At 40.8% G+C, this 19047-nt stretch overlaps 2 protein-coding genes across 2 annotated transcripts; one reads left to right on the top strand and one right to left on the bottom strand.

Moving 5' to 3' along the window:
• Positions 1 to 2436: 2436 nt before the first annotated feature.
• fkbp14 (FKBP prolyl isomerase 14) lies at positions 2437 to 4002 on the bottom strand. Its single transcript, XM_030072009.1, has 4 exons — positions 3806 to 4002; positions 3306 to 3457; positions 3048 to 3175; positions 2437 to 2925 (listed from the first exon to the last, which is right to left on the bottom strand). The coding sequence occupies exons 1-4, from the start codon at positions 4000 to 4002 to the stop codon at positions 2767 to 2769; spliced, it is 636 nt and encodes a 211-aa protein (XP_029927869.1). The 3' UTR covers positions 2437 to 2766.
• A 496-nt stretch (positions 4003 to 4498) lies between these two features.
• On the top strand, positions 4499 to 14993 carry plekha8 (pleckstrin homology domain containing, family A (phosphoinositide binding specific) member 8). Its single transcript, XM_030072008.1, has 13 exons — positions 4499 to 4538; positions 5057 to 5173; positions 5314 to 5469; positions 5610 to 5728; positions 5998 to 6156; positions 6258 to 6298; positions 6593 to 6711; positions 10555 to 10897; positions 11697 to 11782; positions 13170 to 13228; positions 13568 to 13769; positions 13865 to 13926; positions 14036 to 14993. Exons 1-13 carry the CDS (start codon positions 4499 to 4501, stop codon positions 14231 to 14233), a joined length of 1701 nt encoding a protein of 566 aa, XP_029927868.1. The 3' UTR covers positions 14234 to 14993.
• Positions 14994 to 19047: the final 4054 nt, after the last annotated feature.

Here is a 19047-nt window from a genome sequence, read left to right as displayed (position 1 = left end):
ATGCTGGAGATGATTATTATACCCTAAAGCACAGCGAATCACAGGTGTGTGGGTAGAAACTCATTTTATCCCGTGACAGGTATTGCTCTCCCACTCCTCCAGTTTTACCTGTAGGTGTGATCAGCAGGTGGATAAGAGTGGTTGTATGAGCTGCAGCTTTTGTCCCCCAAGATGAAATATTATAATCCTGTGGATCCTTTGGATTCTTCTGAAATCTGTTCTTGGCTTTTACTCAGAACATTCAGTTGACCGTGTAAATCTGAATATTTAAACATAAGATGATAATCCAATCAATTTTATAAGACAACTGTGCCACTCTTGCTCATATTGTTATTGTTTTCTCTCTTTTCAAACAAATGTTGATGGGATTTGTTACAGTTGAATGAGTGGGTAAATGAAGAACAACTCACACGCAACAAACTCAAATTTAATGGACTTCAGCCTAATTTTTCCCACTATAGTACTAATCACTATGGTTTAAAATTATCTTTGTACAGGGTTTGCATTAACTTGGTGATATGGAGTAGGGTTGTTCATGTCTATGACGCACAAATGTGGTGCCTTCTGAAGGAGTGTAGGACAGCCCTACATCAGTGGTTCTTGGCTTTGTGACCCCGTAAAACAAACCAATGCCCCCTCGTGACCCCCTGTCACATGCGGCATGTGCAGAGTAGTGAACTCCACCTAAAACATGATGACCTTTTCAGGTTGTTTCACATCGCTTAATTGTCAGAGAAGGCCTTATGATTTAAAACTAGTCAGTATTGGACAGGAAGACAGAGCAAGAGTAAAATATATAAAACTAAACCATGATAATTTTACACATTCTTTTGCTTGTGTCTTAATGATCCTGCGACCCCCAAAAATGACCTCGCAACCCTCAAATTGGGAACCACTGCCCTTGGTGACATCCACAAACTCAGTGCCATGGAATTTTTCTTACATGACTCACAGTGGCTTTTTTTTTGTGAAACACTGAGCATTTACATTTTATTTTGTGAGATGCGCACAAGCACAAGGGAGTTGATGCATTATTATTTACACAGATTTTAAGGTTGAATTAATCTTAAACATAAAAGGATTCCATTGTAGGCGGTGTACAGGGATGACAATGTTGGTGAATTTGATTTAAGGGGACGCACAATACAAGTGATATAGTTGTATAAGGTGTTTTACATATAAAAGCACTACACTTCTCAGGATTGAATTATCCATGGTTGTATTATTATTAGGGCTACTTGTTACTTTGACCTCAGTGAAATATAGGATTACACACGCTGCTCTGCTGCAGGGTTCAGAAATAAACCCTTCCTGCCTGCTGATGTGTCTAACAGCCAGATGTGGCCTGATTAACATTATCTATTGCATAATGCTAATGGATCTAACACTCTGTTCCTGTGCTCCACGGCAAATCCACAGTTCACAGTATACATTGATCTGTTGATCGAGGAAATTTCAGGATTTGTTAAACCGAATTCGCAATCCTGAGAATTAAGTCTTTACTCGGTGCGGCTATTGAGGGACGGTGTCATCATAACTCAACAGGAGGCCAGATTTGTGAACAGAATGTTTGTGTAAGGTTGAAAGTATAGATGAACTATGACAGGACTGCCTAAAATTAGGAACCAGAAAACATAGTTAACTATATCCCTGGGAAACTGCTGTAGGCAAAGTGTCCTCTGAGTTAGCCTCCTGTTTCTGGAGCAGATATCTATCAGTTTAACAAGGGTCTCTTTGTCACCTCAGATAAGGATTTTTCCCAAGTTTCTTGCTTGCTCAGTATAAATTCAAAAATCAATTTACACAAAGTCTTTGTGTTTAAGGTTCAACACGGGCTGCAGACGAACCAGAAAGTGAAATCATCTCACTCTAATCTACACTTGCTCTGTGTACAATCTACCCAACTCTGCACTTCACAAAATGCAAAATGGATTTTTTTTGTTATTCATTGAATAACTCAGTGATGGCTGGCTGCTCATTGCAATTATGGATGAATAGAAAATAAATTAAATGTGATTCATTGAATGTTCACCATATTTTAGCATATTACTCATCGAAAGTCATTCAAAATGCTATTATACAATGTTGTAATACGGCTTCCTCATAACTCACTACTGAATAGATGCAACCAAATATGTGAGTATACTTTCATTTCACCGTCATTTCACTAATTCTGCTAGAAGTCGCATGACATCTAGACGCTGAAATATGGGGAACATTTACAAAACATTATTTATTATTTTCTCCTTTCTAGGTTGTTAAGCCGCAAATTGTAAACAACGACAAGAGCACCCTCTAGTGACAAGAGCACCCTCTCTCTCTCTCTCTCTCTCTCTCTCTCTCTCTCTCTCTCTCTCTCTATCTATATATATATATATACACAAGAATTCTTCCTACACAATTTGAAAATGATTTCAAATTATGATTTTTTTTTTGGGTAAAACATTTATTTCAGTGGCAGGGAAGCATAAAAATTGAACATACTCTACAATACTGTACAACACATCTGTGAATGTCATCAGTGCATGTACAATGGAGACATGATAGTCTTAAAAAAATATGCATGTACAGTATTTACAGTTGACCAAGAGTATTCTGAGTGAGTTTTCTGAGTTTTACTTTGAGAACAGCAAGCCCTCAGCAGGAGGTAGAATATACCAGTAAATACTCATTTACCAATGAATTCCTGTTTCCACACTGGAGGAAATGAGAGGCACAAAGGTGTAAACTTTGTGGGTAGTTTGAAATTAGGATTAAATCGTTCCTCTACAGTTCATCGTGTTTGTAGGTGAATTCCCTTGCAGATATGAAACCGTCATTATCCTCGTCCTCCTTTTTGAAGATGTCCTCTACCATCACTTCATGATACGTGTCATTGGCTGAGTATCCATGCTTCTCAAACTCCCTCTTCAGGTACTCGCTCACCTGCATGTTCGCAAGAATATTGAGGAGATTATGTCAACTGTGCTAAATACTCACTAATAGCACTGATAAAATTTGTACTCCAGTAAGTGCTAGTAAGGCCACATTTAAAGTTAGTTTCATACCTCTGCCTTGGAGAGCTTCCAGTCGTCATTTAGGTCCATCTCCTGGAAGGATTCATGTGACCTGGGGCCATTTTGGATCTCTATGAGCTCAATGTCAAAAATCAGGGTGCTGCTTGGTGGAATCTTGCCTGTAAGCAAACCAAGCGGTCATTGAAAAAGAACAAGTAACTGATGACACAACATATGGGAGAGGATATATCTGATGCAACAAAGAGGATATGTCCTCACTGATTTCCACAACCTCATTTGTGGCTGTACCTTTTCCTTCTTTCCCATAAGCCAGACCTGGAGGGATGGTCAGTTTCCTGCGCTCTCCTGCACACATGTTCTGCAGACCCTTATCCCAGCCCTTGAGCACCTCTCGGATCCCAAGGGTGAACCACACTGGATTTTTATCCCCGTGGTGGTGGCTGCCAAGAGTCACAGATATCCATCACAGTGTTCTTTAGGAAAAAAGCCCAACACACACTCATAATTAACAGATTTGACATCAGAAAGACTCACAGTAAAGTTTAACTGGTTGTCATCTGATGAGGGGTATTTCATGCACCCCCGAGGACAGATCAGTGATTTTACAGGTTGCATGTGTTAGGATCTGAAGTACAGCAGGACTGCAGTAGCCCAGTTACACTGGTGAGTTTAAAATGCATACTGAGTTTGACAGCCATACTAGGCAGTGGCCCTGCTGAAAGCTACTTGTTATTAACGAGGAGGAAGAGACTGACGAAAAGGCACAGTAAGCCTCAGCTTCAAATTACCTGGAATGAAACATGGTGCCATTACTCTCCAGGAATCCCTCGAAATGAACAAGCAGCATGTCCCCATATTTTGACTTCCGATAACACATGAAAGGCTTATGCAGGACTTCAATTTTCACCTCTGGTTCAGGCAGTTTCCCCCCAGTGACATACATAAAGAATGAGGAAAATACTGAACATAAAGAAAACAGGAGCATTTTGACGACAACCGGCTCACTCGCTACAAAGTTTTACGAGATGCTAGCTTACACCATGCCAAACAGTGGGTAAAATAATTTCACAATAGGTTTGCCAGCTACGTGGCAGCTAAGTCCCACAGTTTGCAACAAATGTGTCCACTGTTCAGCTGTGAGCCCCCCTCCTCTTGCTATTGGACAGATTTTTTCGGAAGCCCCGCCCAGTATCTTAGTCCTCTCTACTCATTGGTTCACGCATGTTTCAACCAACCGTAGACACGCCCCCAGCCCTGAAATCCTTTGATGTAAGTGGGAGGAACGTCAGATACTCCCGTGATGGCTTGGAGTCCAATTCACTAGAAGTTTACGCACTTTATTTTCGTAGTTGGAATGCATAGCCGAGGACTCTACTCCACAAATCTCACTTGGGGCCCAATGGAGTCTTTACAGTCAGCTGTGCATCACATCTCGCTATGAAAAACAAGAAGTAATGAACGACAAACCACATAATTAAACTATGGAGGGAATACTATATAAGTGGACCAATTATATAAGTGGTAAGTCGCTCTGTTGGTTGAATGTTTTCGCTTCTGGCGCTCGTTTTGACTCAGCAAGCCAACGGGAAAGCGCACTTGTGTGGAGTTAGTGATAACGTTAACACAGGCAGGAGGCTAGATGATTATTATTAGCTAACGTTAGCTAGCTAACATCAACCTTCAGCTATCGGAGCTGAAGTGTGAATTGCGTTTGACATGAACCAGCCTCTATTTTTACTTGGTTAACCAAGTGGTGAAATCGAAGGTGCTACCAGCCATATCTATGAAGTCCTCACCGCTAGCGTTAGCCACGTTAGCTGCCACAGTCTGCCACTAATCGCACTTAACAGCTAACTACTTGTAGCTAACTTTGGGTCAATAATCCAATCCCAAGTTTATTACGATTGATAACATTGTCTTACACACAGTGCTGCTAACTATTTTGATGTAGGTACGTCTTTAGAGATGATAGCTTAGTAAAATGTTTACCTTTTGCTTTGAGTAGAGCAATGATATCAGTTGTGAAATGAATGTTTCAGGTTGGCAGCCTCGCTGGTTTGTGCTTGATGGAAGCACTCTGTCCTACTATGACTCTCAAGAAGATGCCTGGAAAGGATGCAAGGGCAGCATTAAAATTTCAGTTTGTGAAATCCAAGGTTGGTAGCAAGCCTTATTTTGTGCAGTGCATTTTAGTGTCAGATCTCATTTTCTCTGTTTTTTCTGAAGGGACAGGAAATTCTCACATGTTGTCTCACTGTTTCTTTGTATTCTCTTCCTGCCCATTGCTGTATTGTAGTTCATTCCTCTGACTCAACAAGAGTTGACCTGACCATACCCGGAGAGCAATACTTTTACCTCAGAGCCATCAATGCAGCAGAGAGGCAGAAATGGTTGGTGGCCCTGGGAACAGCTAAGGCCTGCCTCACTGACAATCGGACAAAGAGAGAGAAAGGTAACTCAATAGCTTTGGATGCCAGTCACATAACATGGATTACTTTTACAGCTACCATTCTCTATAAAAACCAGCTAATCTCTCTGCACTGCCTCTCACCTTTACTCCTGTGATCCTCTTATTTTCTGCTGCTGCCACAGAGCTCCAGGAGAACACTGAGGCACTGAAAACTAAGATGTCTGAACTTAGATTGTACTGTGACCTCCTCCTCCAACAAGTAAACAAGATCAAGGAGAATGATGACCTAGGGGACACTGAGGTAAGGATACGGTTTGGATGAGGTAATGAAATAAGAGACGCTGCCATTTGCCTGAAACTGCAGCGTAGGTAGCTCACATGCCATCACAGAGGCATCAAATTGTTATGCACTTATGCATTTTAAACAGGGCAGGTTTTTATTGACAGAAACTGAATTGAATCACAGGTGGTTGACTTTTAGATGTCTGCTTCAAAGCAGCACATTTTGTCAGACACTGGTAAGTTATGTGCCAGAGTTAGAGGATGTCTATTTTTGCTGGCCTTTTCCAGACAGGCATAGACACTGGAAACATGGTGAAGTCAACATGCACCACTTTCCTGAAGACATTAGAGGAGTGCATGCAGATAGCGAATCGTACTTTCAGCACGGATATGGTAACACAGAGCCCACCAGGATCTCCCCCTGTAGCAGCCATCAAACCTCAAAAGGTATGTGTTTCTCTCACTGTTTCTGTGTCTAAGCAGCATGGTAGTCTGGTACAGTTTTTGATTCCTCCCTAATACCAATGCTTATATCTTTTTCCCCACAGATCAAACCTGTCAATCAGTTAAGTCAGAACCTTGGAGAAAAGTAGGTTGCTTTTTCCTCTCAACAATTCTATTATATTATTGTACACAGCTAATGCCGTAATAATGCCGTTATACACAATGTTGTACAATTTGTGGTGCAACAGAATCAAAACTCAAAGTAGCACTCAACAAAGTGAGACACTGTTTTCAGGTGTTTTCTGCTGACACATTGAGCTGCTGTTATTAATGTGACATTGCTTAGACAAGCCACTAGACATTATTGCTTATTAGAGTTACCCAAAAGAAATGCATCAGTGCTTTCAGAATTAAGATATCACCTGTGCTTTAATTCCAGGTGGAGAGAAACGGGTGAAATTTCAGGAGAAACAATAGCACATGACAACCAGATCCTGGACGCTGGAGCACAGGGACCAGATGAACCTGACGGACCAGAAACCCAACCACCTGTAACAGGTTAGCCGTCCTGTGTCAGCCGCTCATGTTACATTCTATAGTGTGCCTTGAAATGAAGCGCATTACTGCATTCCATAAAGGAAAATCCATTGTGCTTTAGGCGCACACAGCACAAATGGGCCTTGGCTGTTTTGTGTACATTGTCTGAACTGATGTAGATAGATTAATGCCTTTTATAGAGTGGACAATGATGGATGCCAAGTTACGTTATTGCATTTCCTTTAGCATTCATTCATTTACCAGAGCCCTCATCGAGGGGCAGCTATTGTACTGCCAGTGATCAAAAGTATGTCCAGTCTTTTCAAATCAGTTGTGTTTTGGTTTCCTTTTTTGAATAAAATTGGTACTTCATTAATAACACAAAGATTATAATTTCCACAATCAATGTACACATATTAGGGACCATTATTCTTTTCATGAGGTGCCCTGATGAGTGAATCCAGGTAAAAGCTGTTATTGCTCTGAGTTCCCTTATTCAATCAGTATGAGTTACAAAGGAGGAGATGTAGATAAAGAGAATCAGATGATATAAGAGAATGCTTTTCACGCTTTGAAGCAGCTCTTAAGTATCGCCCTGATTCTTAACCGGCGCAAGCAACCGCATAAATACATAAATATTTAAAAGGTCATTTTGTCAAGTGATTGTTTGTCTACTGATTGAGAGAAAACATTTTTTATCTCCATTTGGGACTGCACACCATGTCACAGATGATCGCCATCACTCCCTTGCGTGAAAGCAGTTTCCTCTTTTCAGCTCTTGCTTTTGTAGTGTGCTCAATCTAATTTTTGACTTCCCCAGGTCTCTTCCCCAGCTTTTCTCCAAATCTAAATGCAATTTTACAGGGACGCAGTAGCAAATAATTATGAACATATTTAACATCTTTCATGTTTATCATTTTACTGTTGTCAGTTGCAGAATGGTCCTTGGGTTTTCGTCTCCTCCGTAACCAAATATCCTTCTTGCTCAGTTGCTCAATTTGGTCTGATGTTCATCCCTAGGAAGAGCTACAGTAGCTCCCTTTTTTTTCCATTCCATAAAGATGGAGCCTACTGTGCGCATGTGAACACTCAGCATTTAGGGAAGTTGTTTTAGATCTCAACTCCGGCTCCTCAGAAGTTAGCCTCTAAATTATATAGATAGTTGGACTGAGTCATGATTTTTCTGCAGTTGCGCTTTGCATTGTCATCCATGGGACCTGCATATATGCAAGGGTATCATTCACATCCAGTCAGCTGAATTGGCCACATTGGGACAGAAGTCAGTTGTAAAAGCCTCTTGAAATGTTTCCGAATCCTGGAATGCCAAACAAATCTAAAAATGAAGGAAAATACAGGGAGGTAAAAGTGTTGAGAGGAAACAAAGCCTCTCTCTGGTCTCCCTCCCTGGCCGCTCAGAGACACCAGTCAGTCCTAAGTAGACCACACGGTTAAAGCAACAAACCTCCTGCTGGGTCACAGAGAGTGAGTAGTCTGAGGCTCACACCTTGCCAGGGGGCTCATCTGCTGGGCAGACATCCAGGCAGAGCTGGTGGGGAGACATACACACACTTTTACATATGCTTTGGAAGGGGAGAAGCTATTAGGGATATGAGGAGGATGGGCTGGCAGGGGAGGAGGGGGGCAATGAAAGAAGGTAAAGAAAGGGAATGACAGGAATGAAGGAGAGACAGAGGACAGCCTAAGTGGCTTTGATCTGTTCCCTGACATACAAATTTATGGAGCCATTCATCATCCATGGGACCTGCATATATGCAAGGGTATCATTCACATCCAGTCAGCTGAATTGGCCACATTGGGACAGAAGTCAGTTGTAAAAGCCTCTTGAAATGTTTCCGAATCCTGGAATGCCAAACAAATCTAAAAATGAAGGAAAATACAGGGAGGTAAAAGTGTTGAGAGGAAACAAAGTGACGGACTGATGATGAGGGTTTTGGAAGGAATGATTGAAGTGAAAAGAGCAATGGGAGGATGGGGCATAATGTGGTTAGATGACAAAAAGATGGAGTGGAGAAAGAAGATATGAACAACTCGAGTGAGGGTGAGGAGAGAAACAGCTGGAGAAGCATTAAACTCAACCTATGGATTGAAGACGACATGAATGAATTTGCAGATAATGTTGGTAGGGCTGGGCGATATGGCAAAAAATATTATCACGATAATTTTCCCCATATTGATCAATATCGATATTTATCACGATATATAATTCAATAATGATGCCAGTTTGAAAAGTATCCTGATAATGTCTGTCACCTGAAGAAACCAAAACATGTAGGCTACTAGTTGAACTTAGGATATAGTTTATTAACATACAATTATATAGTATAGTGTAAAGAACACTGTAAACATGCAAACAAAAAAGTAAACAAACAGGTCACAAATAAGGCCCTGAGACATTTAAATACTCAACTGTAAAATAAAATAAAAGTGAATAAAAATAATTTTGTACAGTGGACTGGTTTTAAATCTCAAAATGTTGGAGATAGAAATCTGAATAAAAGCTTGAGTGCAAAATGTACACATTCACCAGTCTTTATACTATTTTTGAGCTGGTGCACATCAGTTCTTTTTTTTACATTACCCGTCAAAGAATCAGACTACAGTAAACAGTGCAAAATGTAAACAAATGTGCTTTTTTTTTTTTTTTTAGCTATTAGCACTTTGATTAATTTACTGAACCCGTCTTTCTCCACGGTGGTCAGGGGCATCATATCTTTGGCCAGAAAGTATGACACTGCGTTGGTTATGTCCCTGCTCCTTTTAGACCGCTTCTCATATGGGGTTACGGCGGAGAAAGAGGACACTACTGATTGTTGTTTCGGTGCCCCGCTAACACTGCCCACTGAAGCAGAAGTGCTTGGGCGTTGAGCAACACTTGTTGGACTTACTGCGGGTTTTGCCCGGATTTTCATGCTCTCGGTGTAGTCGCTGGGATGCCACTTTTTCAAGCGATGAAAAAGGTTTGTCGTGTTCCCAGTCCTGGTTGGCACCAGCCGACGACATATTTTGCAGGCCGGCTTTGTCTGTGCGTCGTCACTTTTCAAGTAGCCAAACCACTTCCAAATTATTGACGTTGTGTGTCCTTTTTTTAAATCCACAATTTCTTCCGTTTTTGATGATAACACGAATTCTCCTTCATCACCGCTTTGCTGCTCACTTTCACTCATTTTCCCCTCTTTTCGTTCCGTCCACAGCACGCTCTTTTGCCCTTCTCACCTCGACACACTCACCTCCGCACCAATTAACCTTGCAGTGAAAAATGGGCGTGCACTGTGACGCGTATCACCCGTGCCGCTGACTGACAGGCGTCTGTCACCCTTCTGCTGTATGACAAAGCATATCGAGTAAAAATGACCATAGTTTATCATCGTTATCGACTCACTTTTTATCGCGATGACGTTTCGTCATCGTTTTATCGCCCAGCCCTAAATGTTGGTGCCTGGTCCAGCATTAACAAGAAACAGTTTACTATAGTTACAAGTTAAAAGTAAGTTCTTTTCTTTTTATCAGTAAGTTCTTTCTAGAGTTTTTGTTTTTCTATAGATTGGACCCAGAGTACCTGATGGGAACCGATTTTGCTTAATTTCCCTCGCCAGTTTTTAAAAGATGAAATGAGTATGCCAGATGTATAAGTGCCAAACATGCTGCTCTCACATTATACTACACCCAGGCTGCTGACAAATGATAACACTTCAAGCCTTAGACTTGTTGGCAAACATACTCTTCAATTAGAAGATAGATATGTTGACTGAAACTTTATTTTATGCATGTGTTCATCTCTAACGCTGCGTGTTTTTTTTTTTTTTTTTTTTTTTTATGCATGTGTGTCTTATCTGCACCATACAGAGAATGATACAACAAATAGCAGCAGCTCAGTCCCTGAGGAGGTGGTTGATTGTTCACCCCTCACTACCCAGAATAATTCTGAGACTGAACACTATGAAGTACCAGCAGAGGATTTGGAGGAGAGTGATGCTGATGCTGAAGAGGAAACAAAAGAGCAAAAGCACAAATTGGACCAAAGCCAAGAACACAGCAAAGAGGAAGTGAACTCTGTCGAGCCACAGCACCAGCAGGAAGCTGTTCCTGAGCAAGATGAGGCTCAGCTCGAAGACCAGCCTTCCCAGGATTCAGTGCAGCCAGAAGAGACAGAGCAGGTGGAAACATTCTTCAGCACAATGAGTCACAGGTATGAAACTGCTACTCAGGAAGGTCACGTCCTCGAGGACACATTAGGTACTGTATGAAGTGATGATGTGTGACATTTCAATATAGACAGAATTAGGACACACCAGTCTATGCTACATTCAGTATGATGTCCTTACTGCACCTCTGCTGCTCCTTTACACTACACTGCAGGTATTTGCTTCGTTCAGTTTGTGGAAATATGTTAATTGTATAATAACTTTTGTACAGAATTACAATTTTGAAAGAATCAAGATGTCAAGACAAGTGTTTTATACCGGTGTGTTCTCTCTTGATCACATGACACAGAGATGCCCTCATCTGATTGGGTTTGTAAAGTCTCTTTTGTTACCATTCACTCTTTCTTTTAAACATTTTTCTTTCACCAGTTTTAGAGGCAGTGAAAAGTGTTACTAAGCAAATAACGTGTGATATATTGCTACTGTAATGTTCACATGTAGGGTAAAAAACAGTATTATGATTACTGAGAAAATAATTGTCTTACTCTGTCAGTATTAAATTAGAAGATGAGGAATAAATAAAATAAAAGGCAGTGAAAGGGCAGCTGTTGTTGGTTTAGCAAAATGCTCTGTCCAGTTGTAGACAAAAGTAGCTCAAAAGTCTCAGGTATCAACAGGCATAGAACTGCATGACTGTGTGAATCATTTCCTCGCTTGGTTGTGATGTTTGTAATGATTTCTTTTTGTTTGTTTCTTTGTTTGTTTGTTTTGATCAAATAAAAGTTGAAATGACAGACGTATCTCTAATATATTCTCCTGTTTGGATCTGTTTTACTCTTTTAGATTTAGTGATATAAGACTGGACGGCGACAATGGTATCCCTACACAAGATTTTTTGGACTCATGCTATGCAATAGTGCCTGTATTAGGTAGGCCAGTCACTTTCAGTCTCTCAACTCATTCCGCCTCTCTACTCCTCTTTCTCATGGTGCTTATCTATGCCTACAGTCATTTCACCCTTTATGGCTTTAATGAGGACCAAACCAATCTTAAAAACAAATCTGATTTTCCTACCATTTGGCATGCTTGCTTTCACGAGGAGGCTACCATTTGTCTTGCTTCATTAATTCTTCTTTCATGCCTTTGTAATTTTCCTTCTGCGCCTCTATCTTTGTCAGTGGTTTTCTTATTTTTTTTGGCCTACTAATCAGTCATTTGGCATCATGATCACTTCATTCATGTTGTGCTGTATGTGGATGGGACAGGGTTAACTGGTTTGTGGTTTAGGCCATGTGGATTTCACTCTGAGCAACGTAGACTATAATAGTACCTCATACCCACACAGATCACTCACACTACAAGTCACTCTCTGTCACCTTGGATGCAGCTGATTTTTTGCAATTGTTACTAATGTTTTGAGAGTTTTGGTAGAGATGGTGATGGGTAAGTAAGGAGAGGATACACTAGAGTGTTAAAAAGCTCATTTACACAGATTCACTCATCCCAACAATCAGGAGGGGAAACTGCAATTCAATCACTGTGATTGAATCACAGATTCAACCCAAGAGCAGCAACAGTGAGAGCCAAGTGTGTGCTAGTTGAAGGGGGAAGTGTTAAACAGGTAGATGTACCCATTTACACTTATTCAAATTACAAACCATTTTTTATAATCAATGCAAAGTTACTATCCTTACAATGCCTTACAGTATTTGATGATGCATAATCACCCCCAACCTCTCCAAAGTGTCCAATTCACATTGATGGAATCCCTCCCACCACAACGTGGCCCAGATCTTTGTGGGGTGTTTTTCTTCCCCTTATTTTCATGCATGTTAGATCACATGAGTTCCTTTGAAATTAACATGAAGGTTTGGGTGTCACAAATATCAGCAGCAGGAGTCAGCAGGTTTTACCCCGTCCTTGGTTAAATATTTAGTGTCAAGCATCAGACAAAACAGTGAAATTCTTTGTTATCCATGCGATAGTGTTTCCAGACTAAGTTAGGATTGTATTTATTCTAGTGCGTCCTCATTTTTCCTAAAACTCTCAATCAGTTTCACCTTTATCTGATATAGACAGATCAGAGATAGGTGGCAGATAGACGAGATTTCTTTCATAATTGTAACTAAATATTTTGCCACCCTTTTCATCATTCCTTAAATCACCCATTTGGCCGGCTACATTATACATAATTAGCTGTTGTATTGAAACTGTAATAATGGTCACGTCATCATAAAGGCTTTGGAAATAGGAAAGAGGAGATGAGATGTTTACTTAAAAGCCACAAAGAAATGACAATGGATTCTCTCTTCTCAGACAAGCTGGGGTCCACAGTGTTTGCACCAGTTAAAATGGATTTTGTAGGAAATATCAAGGTAAGCATGAATGTTAATGAGAGAATGTCCCCAAAGAAATGTACTATTTATAATAAAAAATATTATTTATTTTGTAGGTATGCTTATTTATATTAATCTCACACTTGACAATAACAATAACAGACAATAGACAATAACATTGCATCAGCTGACATTTGAGTGTAGTGATTAGTTTATTATAAGCAGTTCATTATATGCTTGTGATGAATGAGAGTATGATTGCTAAGTGGAATGACTTTCCTTCCCGCTACCTGGCCATTGTCAAAAGAAACAGCTTTATCATGCATCAGTGTTTTTCAGATGCCTGTCACTACATCCCCCTGTCTCTTGTTGCTGTAGAAAATTCACCAGAAGCTGTTGTCGGACCCTAAGAACTTCCCCACGCTGCAGTCCATAGTGCTTCACGAGGTCCGCACAGACGTTGCCCAAGTGCGAAACTCAGCCACCGAGGCTCTGCTGTGGCTCAGAAGAGGCCTCAAGTTCCTTAAGGAGTTCCTGTCAGAGGTCAATGGAGGTGAACAAGACATCCAGGGAGCCCTCAGTGAGTTCAGCCTCAGTGTTGCACATGGAAACGGGAGGATTTGTGAAAATGTTCTGTGTAACATATTTTTCTCTCTTCTCTTGTCTTTCACTCAGACACGGCTTATGGAAAGACCCTTCGCCAGTACCATGGATGGGTTGTGAGAGGAGTATTTGCTGTATGTATTCTTCACCTGCACCACTGTTTTTACATAGATTCTTTTGAATGTTTTTTGATTCTGCTTTGAGGAGCCTGACTACACTGTGATTCTTTTTCCTTGTCACTAGTTGGCGCTGAGAGCTGCCCCATCTTATCAAAGTTTCACTGCTGCCTTAGTGTCCAGAGAGGGCGACGAGCTGAAGGATGGCTTCACCAGTGGCATGCACAGGGACCTGGGTGTGTACCTGCCTGCTATGCAGAAGCAGCTGGCCATCCTAGATGACCTGTACGAGGAATACAACCTGGAGTCTGATGAGGTGGTGTGAAACCTGGACACACTCACAGAGAGGATCCCACTTTGAGGAGGGAGCATGACCCTCGAGGCCAAGCAGTGGCTCACTGCTGAGGGAGATTCTAGGTGCCAGGGTGCATCTAGGGTACAAATAATGTAAGCATGTCCAGTGTGAGGTGTTTGTAGTACTTATTGCATTCTACAGGCAGTAGATGGTGTAGGTTTGAAGGTATTTTCAGGTATGAAATGTCAATTTTTAGGAGTCCTCGGGGGTATAAAGCAAGTACTAACAAGTTATCGAGGTTATGGCTCAACAAAATAATAGTTTTCAGGTCTGGTTCGAAAGACTGTTAAGGGTTTTTCCAGCATTGCGCCAAATTATGCAGACTCTAACCATAATGGGTCATGCTGACATTTGATTTTGGTGCACATTTTTGTCATGGAATTATTGCGGCCTTTTATGTACTGTATGTTTTTAAGGTACATAAATATAGGGTAGTTGGCTCCAGTAACCTCTGAGGAAACATGGCAATCCAAATTGTTTCCTTGAACCTCTAAAACAGGGTGATGCTTGTTACTAACAAAGTATTTTGACAGAATGTCATAATATTATTAGACCACCCAATACTTGCCTTGGGTATGTAATGGAATTGCATAATGGGTTAATTTTTTTAGTAAATTAAATACATTTTTGTATCTTGCACTGACTGTTGAAGCTGTCTATTGGGATCCATGATCAATACCGAGTTTGTCTCTCCAACCTCTCAAATTTAATTTAAACACCATAGTGAGCATTGCCTTCCTCTGTTTTGCATTACTGATATGTCATAATATATTGCTCCAGACAGACTCTCCACGGGACCAAAAAGGAACTGTCATACGAATGGCGTTAGCTTGCGCTGCCTGCCACAACACAGAAGAATATAATGTTAAAATTTAACTGTCCAAATACTTTCCATTGCTGAACTCAATAGCATATTTATTTGGACATCTTCTGCACAAAAGTATGCATAGTTTGCATTCTCACTTTGTCTATTTATTAAGTCTTAAGTTAAAAAGTTTACATTAATATCATCAGGATAATTTAAGTCAAGCTTTTAATGTATGGACATTTGCATCCATATAGCATGGTTGTAGGTTGCATGATTTTATGTATAGAATAACATAAGCGCCAGTGGAAATTTCACACAGACCAAGGTCTTGCATTAACTGTATTAACAATCATAAGGGAGCAAATTAAGGTCGCAATATGTTGCCCCTCTCTTTATTACTGCACTTGTTAATGAACAATAATCTTGAGCAAGTGCAAGTGTGTGTTCTTATAGCTTAGAGTTTCACAGAATGACAGCCTTTGTTTCATCATCTCATCCATGCTCTACTCTACATATATCTGAGTTTCATAACCAGCCTGCAGTTAATCTGCTATGATGTCAGTTCAAAAGTTAACAGTGAAATGAGTCCAGTCCCCGGGCCAGGTTTAGGTGCGGCCATAGATGCACTCTTGCCATAGATTCACTGAGCCATTCAAAGCAGGAGCATTCTCCATAGGGCTTTATACACACAACATAGTATTTTTAACAGTATTCTAACTCTCCTTAGTTTTTTCGGGAATGCATAGAGTTATTCCTTATTCAAAAAACCAAGTCATGTGAAGGAGGTTTACAGCAAAGATGTGCAACTGGCTGAGTTCCTGTTGCATATCATTTCCCAATGTTAATTCTGAGAATGTTATTGTATCGTAATAGACTTGATCTCTTTTCTATGAATGTACATAAGATGCTATTTGATTTTTACTTAATAAAAATAATGAATTGCCTTGTGTGTTTGATCCTGTTTTATTCACATATTTTGCCATAGATTTAAGTACCAGTTATGATTATTAGCTCACATGCAGAGTTATCATATGGTACACATTGACTATGCCATTGTCTTCCAGCAATACCCAGGTGACTTTAGCAGATGGAAGTTCCTAAATTTACAGTATATGCAATCAGCAACAAGTATTACTCTCTGTTTCACCTTCAGCGAACCATTATCACAGCAATAAACAGTTACGGGATAGATTATAAATCGGTGCAGGTGTGCATGCTTGTCTGAATGGCAGTGGCATTGAGCTCAAATAGCACCTTTGCATGCACTGCTGTTGTGTGTTTAATGAGTGTTTTGCATGTGCAGCTATGTGTCCCCTGCCTGGCCCAGAGCACCCTGCATGCCAGCCATTCCTCACTATAGGTCAGGGATTTTCACTGGGCCTGGGCCGACAGCTGGGTCCTTGCCTGCTTCCTGCCCGAGGCCTCCCTCGCATCACCCACTGTGCCACAGCCGTAACACTACACCACTCAACCTGCACTAAAATAACCTTTTCACCAGAAAAGTCAGCTGCCAGATTTCAGACCACCAACTTCTTCCCTGTGAAATCCTTGTGAGACGTCAAAGTAGACTCTGCTCCTTGCAGGTTAAATTGGTCATCATGCATGGAGACATAAAAAAGGTGAGTCAGAACAAAAAGAAGAACAGGTAGTAAGATAGCTGTTTGAGGTTCCCAAACTGCATAAGCAAAATGGAAACTTCATACTGAGCATTCTTCTGTGTGCATCTTTTCATTATTGTCTCTGTAGAATCAGGCTGACCACTGCCTCTCCAGCGACATTTAGTGCAGCACAGAGACATCTTTGGCACAAATCTCATTGGCCTGGTCAGGGGAATGTACATGATAGGATAAATACGCCAAGGTAAGCTTTTACTTGGGCATCTCAGCAGGCAAATTGTCCTGATGTGATTTAGAAAAGAAATACAGCTTGGTAATAGAGTTACAAGGTAGTGTCCAGCCCCAAACATCTCTCCTGCAACCCTGGCAGGCTGCCACATCTCCAGCCCATATCTGTCTGCCTCATCTGCAGGCACACAGTCAGCTATAAAGGGGTACAAGAGGACAGAATGAAAATGTAAAAACCCATACGGCAGCTATGTCTGAGGATATCGACAGTGAGGGTTCACTGTGTGGTCTGTTTACTATTTAGACCAACACAGCACTTTGCGAGGACCTGCCGACAGCATCTTTATTCCACTTGATAGATAAATGCTTTTTTTTTTTTTTAAACAGTGAAAGTCCTACTCTGAGAGAACATCAATAGCATCTCTATCACTGTCTGTTGGCATGCTGCACAGCTCCCAATCACTGTCACAGCTTGCTTACCGAAGGAGACAAAGCGAGCTGCTGACAAACCCCTGACTAAAGTCAAAAGCTGCAGGTGTAAGAGACTGGAATAGCCTTGAAAGGTTTCAATTTTCTCATTTTATTTTCAGTTCATTTTTTTTAAAATTATTAACAACTACTGTATAAATTATGTCAGAGTAATGAAACAGAATGAGCTTCCACTATCTCAGTCACAGTGTGTATATATATATGTGTATAACTCTAAAGCCTTTTGGTACAACATGCATGTTATGTTTCAGCATTGTTGTGCATACACAGTACAGGATACAGCACAGCAGCATAGGCCACAGATATAACATTCAACATACTTTTCAAAAGATACTGTATTTTGGCGTTATGTTGTCCTACTGCATGATACAATCTGTAACACAAGGCTATCATACAAGGTGTGATTGTACTGTGTTTCTTACATACAGCACAGGAGAGCAAGTCTGACATTTCTTAAGACACCAGCCACGCCTATAAATGCAATGGTTTGCATTTACAAACCCATGTTTGGCAAATTGGACGCATTTCAAACTCATGAGCATGGTATAACAAACATGCAGACACAATATTGTAACAGTCTGTATCTTTCAATGGCTTGTTTGTACATCCACTGGTACAGAAGAATTACTTTATAACACCTTACAACCTCTAACCTAAGTATGGCTGAGAAAAAGGTCTACCTTGGCACTGTGACTCATACAGCAGCTTATGGAACATGTCAGCTTATATCAGCAAAATCATTTACACCGTTGGTGCTCAAGACACAGCAGACTACATCTACACCGTTAAGTTCACTGTGGAGAGTTTATCTGTTGCTGCATACTGTAAGACAGAAAGACTGGATAACGAGGTATTAAGAGTAAATACAGTAATGACCGTAAAACAGAATGTGGACTGGAATTTATTTCCTCCCCTATAGCAGCTACAGACTGTTTCAGCCTTTTCCTGTGCAGTGAGAAAATTAAGAACGTAACAGTTTCAAGCCTTCACATACAGTATACTGATTTTCTCATTGGAGCACAAGCAAGGGCCACCTTCCTACCGAGGGGACTATGCACATCTTTGATACATTAAAGCTCTTGTTTGAGTCACTAGTTACCTGTGTGCCTCAATGTACAGTCACTGCCATTTCATTTACAAAGAGTATGGTGGAGGATGCCTGTGAAACTAGTTGATTAGAGCTACATTACCTGTTGGTTCCTGAGTAGTTTGTGGATATGTCAGTATGAAACCAAGTTGACCTTGTCCAGACTCTGAATGCCCCTGTCAAATACAGTACCACTACAAGCTAATGGAACCAGGTCAGCCTCTTTGAAGTTTCCCAGAAGCCAAGAGACTTGGGGTGGGGCTTCCTGGTATAACAGCCTCACCATGCTTTAGACTTCATCACTGAGAAGGGACTGGTGAGACAGTGCATCCATATCTATCTCTCTATCAATCCCTAGTCATAAACTTTGATTTTCTGTCTCTTACTAAATGCTTGGTTGACAACTTCACATTTAAAACGGAAGATGTCAATGTGATATTGAAGAGTACATAGTACAAACCTTGTTGTGGCAATAATATGTATAATGGTAGGTTACATGCTTGAGTAGTGACATCTGTTGTCATGGTCATAGTAATCCCAGCCTCATGCAAATGCT

This window comes from Myripristis murdjan, chromosome 16 (genome assembly GCF_902150065.1).
Source record: "Myripristis murdjan chromosome 16, fMyrMur1.1, whole genome shotgun sequence".
NCBI classification, from domain to species: Eukaryota; Metazoa; Chordata; class Actinopteri; order Holocentriformes; family Holocentridae; genus Myripristis; species Myripristis murdjan.
The sequence above is the reverse complement of the archived record's forward strand: the minus strand, read 5'-3'. Positions and strand labels throughout refer to the sequence as shown.

Coding starts and splice junctions, on each gene's coding strand:
- fkbp14 (XM_030072009.1), bottom strand. CDS start 4,002: ATGCTCCTGTTTTCTTTATGTTCAGTATTTTCCTCATTCTTTATGTAT. Junction 3,176..3,305: donor TTATGGGAAAGAAGGAAAAG/GTACAGCCACAA, acceptor GTTTGCTTACAG/GCAAGATTCCACCAAGCAGC. Junction 2,926..3,047: donor GGAAGCTCTCCAAGGCAGAG/GTATGAAACTAA, acceptor GCGAACATGCAG/GTGAGCGAGTACCTGAAGAG.
- plekha8 (XM_030072008.1), top strand. CDS start 4,499: ATGGAGGGAATACTATATAAGTGGACCAATTATATAAGTG. Junction 13,229..13,567: donor ATTTTGTAGGAAATATCAAG/GTAAGCATGAAT, acceptor TTGTTGCTGTAG/AAAATTCACCAGAAGCTGTT. Junction 13,927..14,035: donor TTGTGAGAGGAGTATTTGCT/GTATGTATTCTT, acceptor CCTTGTCACTAG/TTGGCGCTGAGAGCTGCCCC.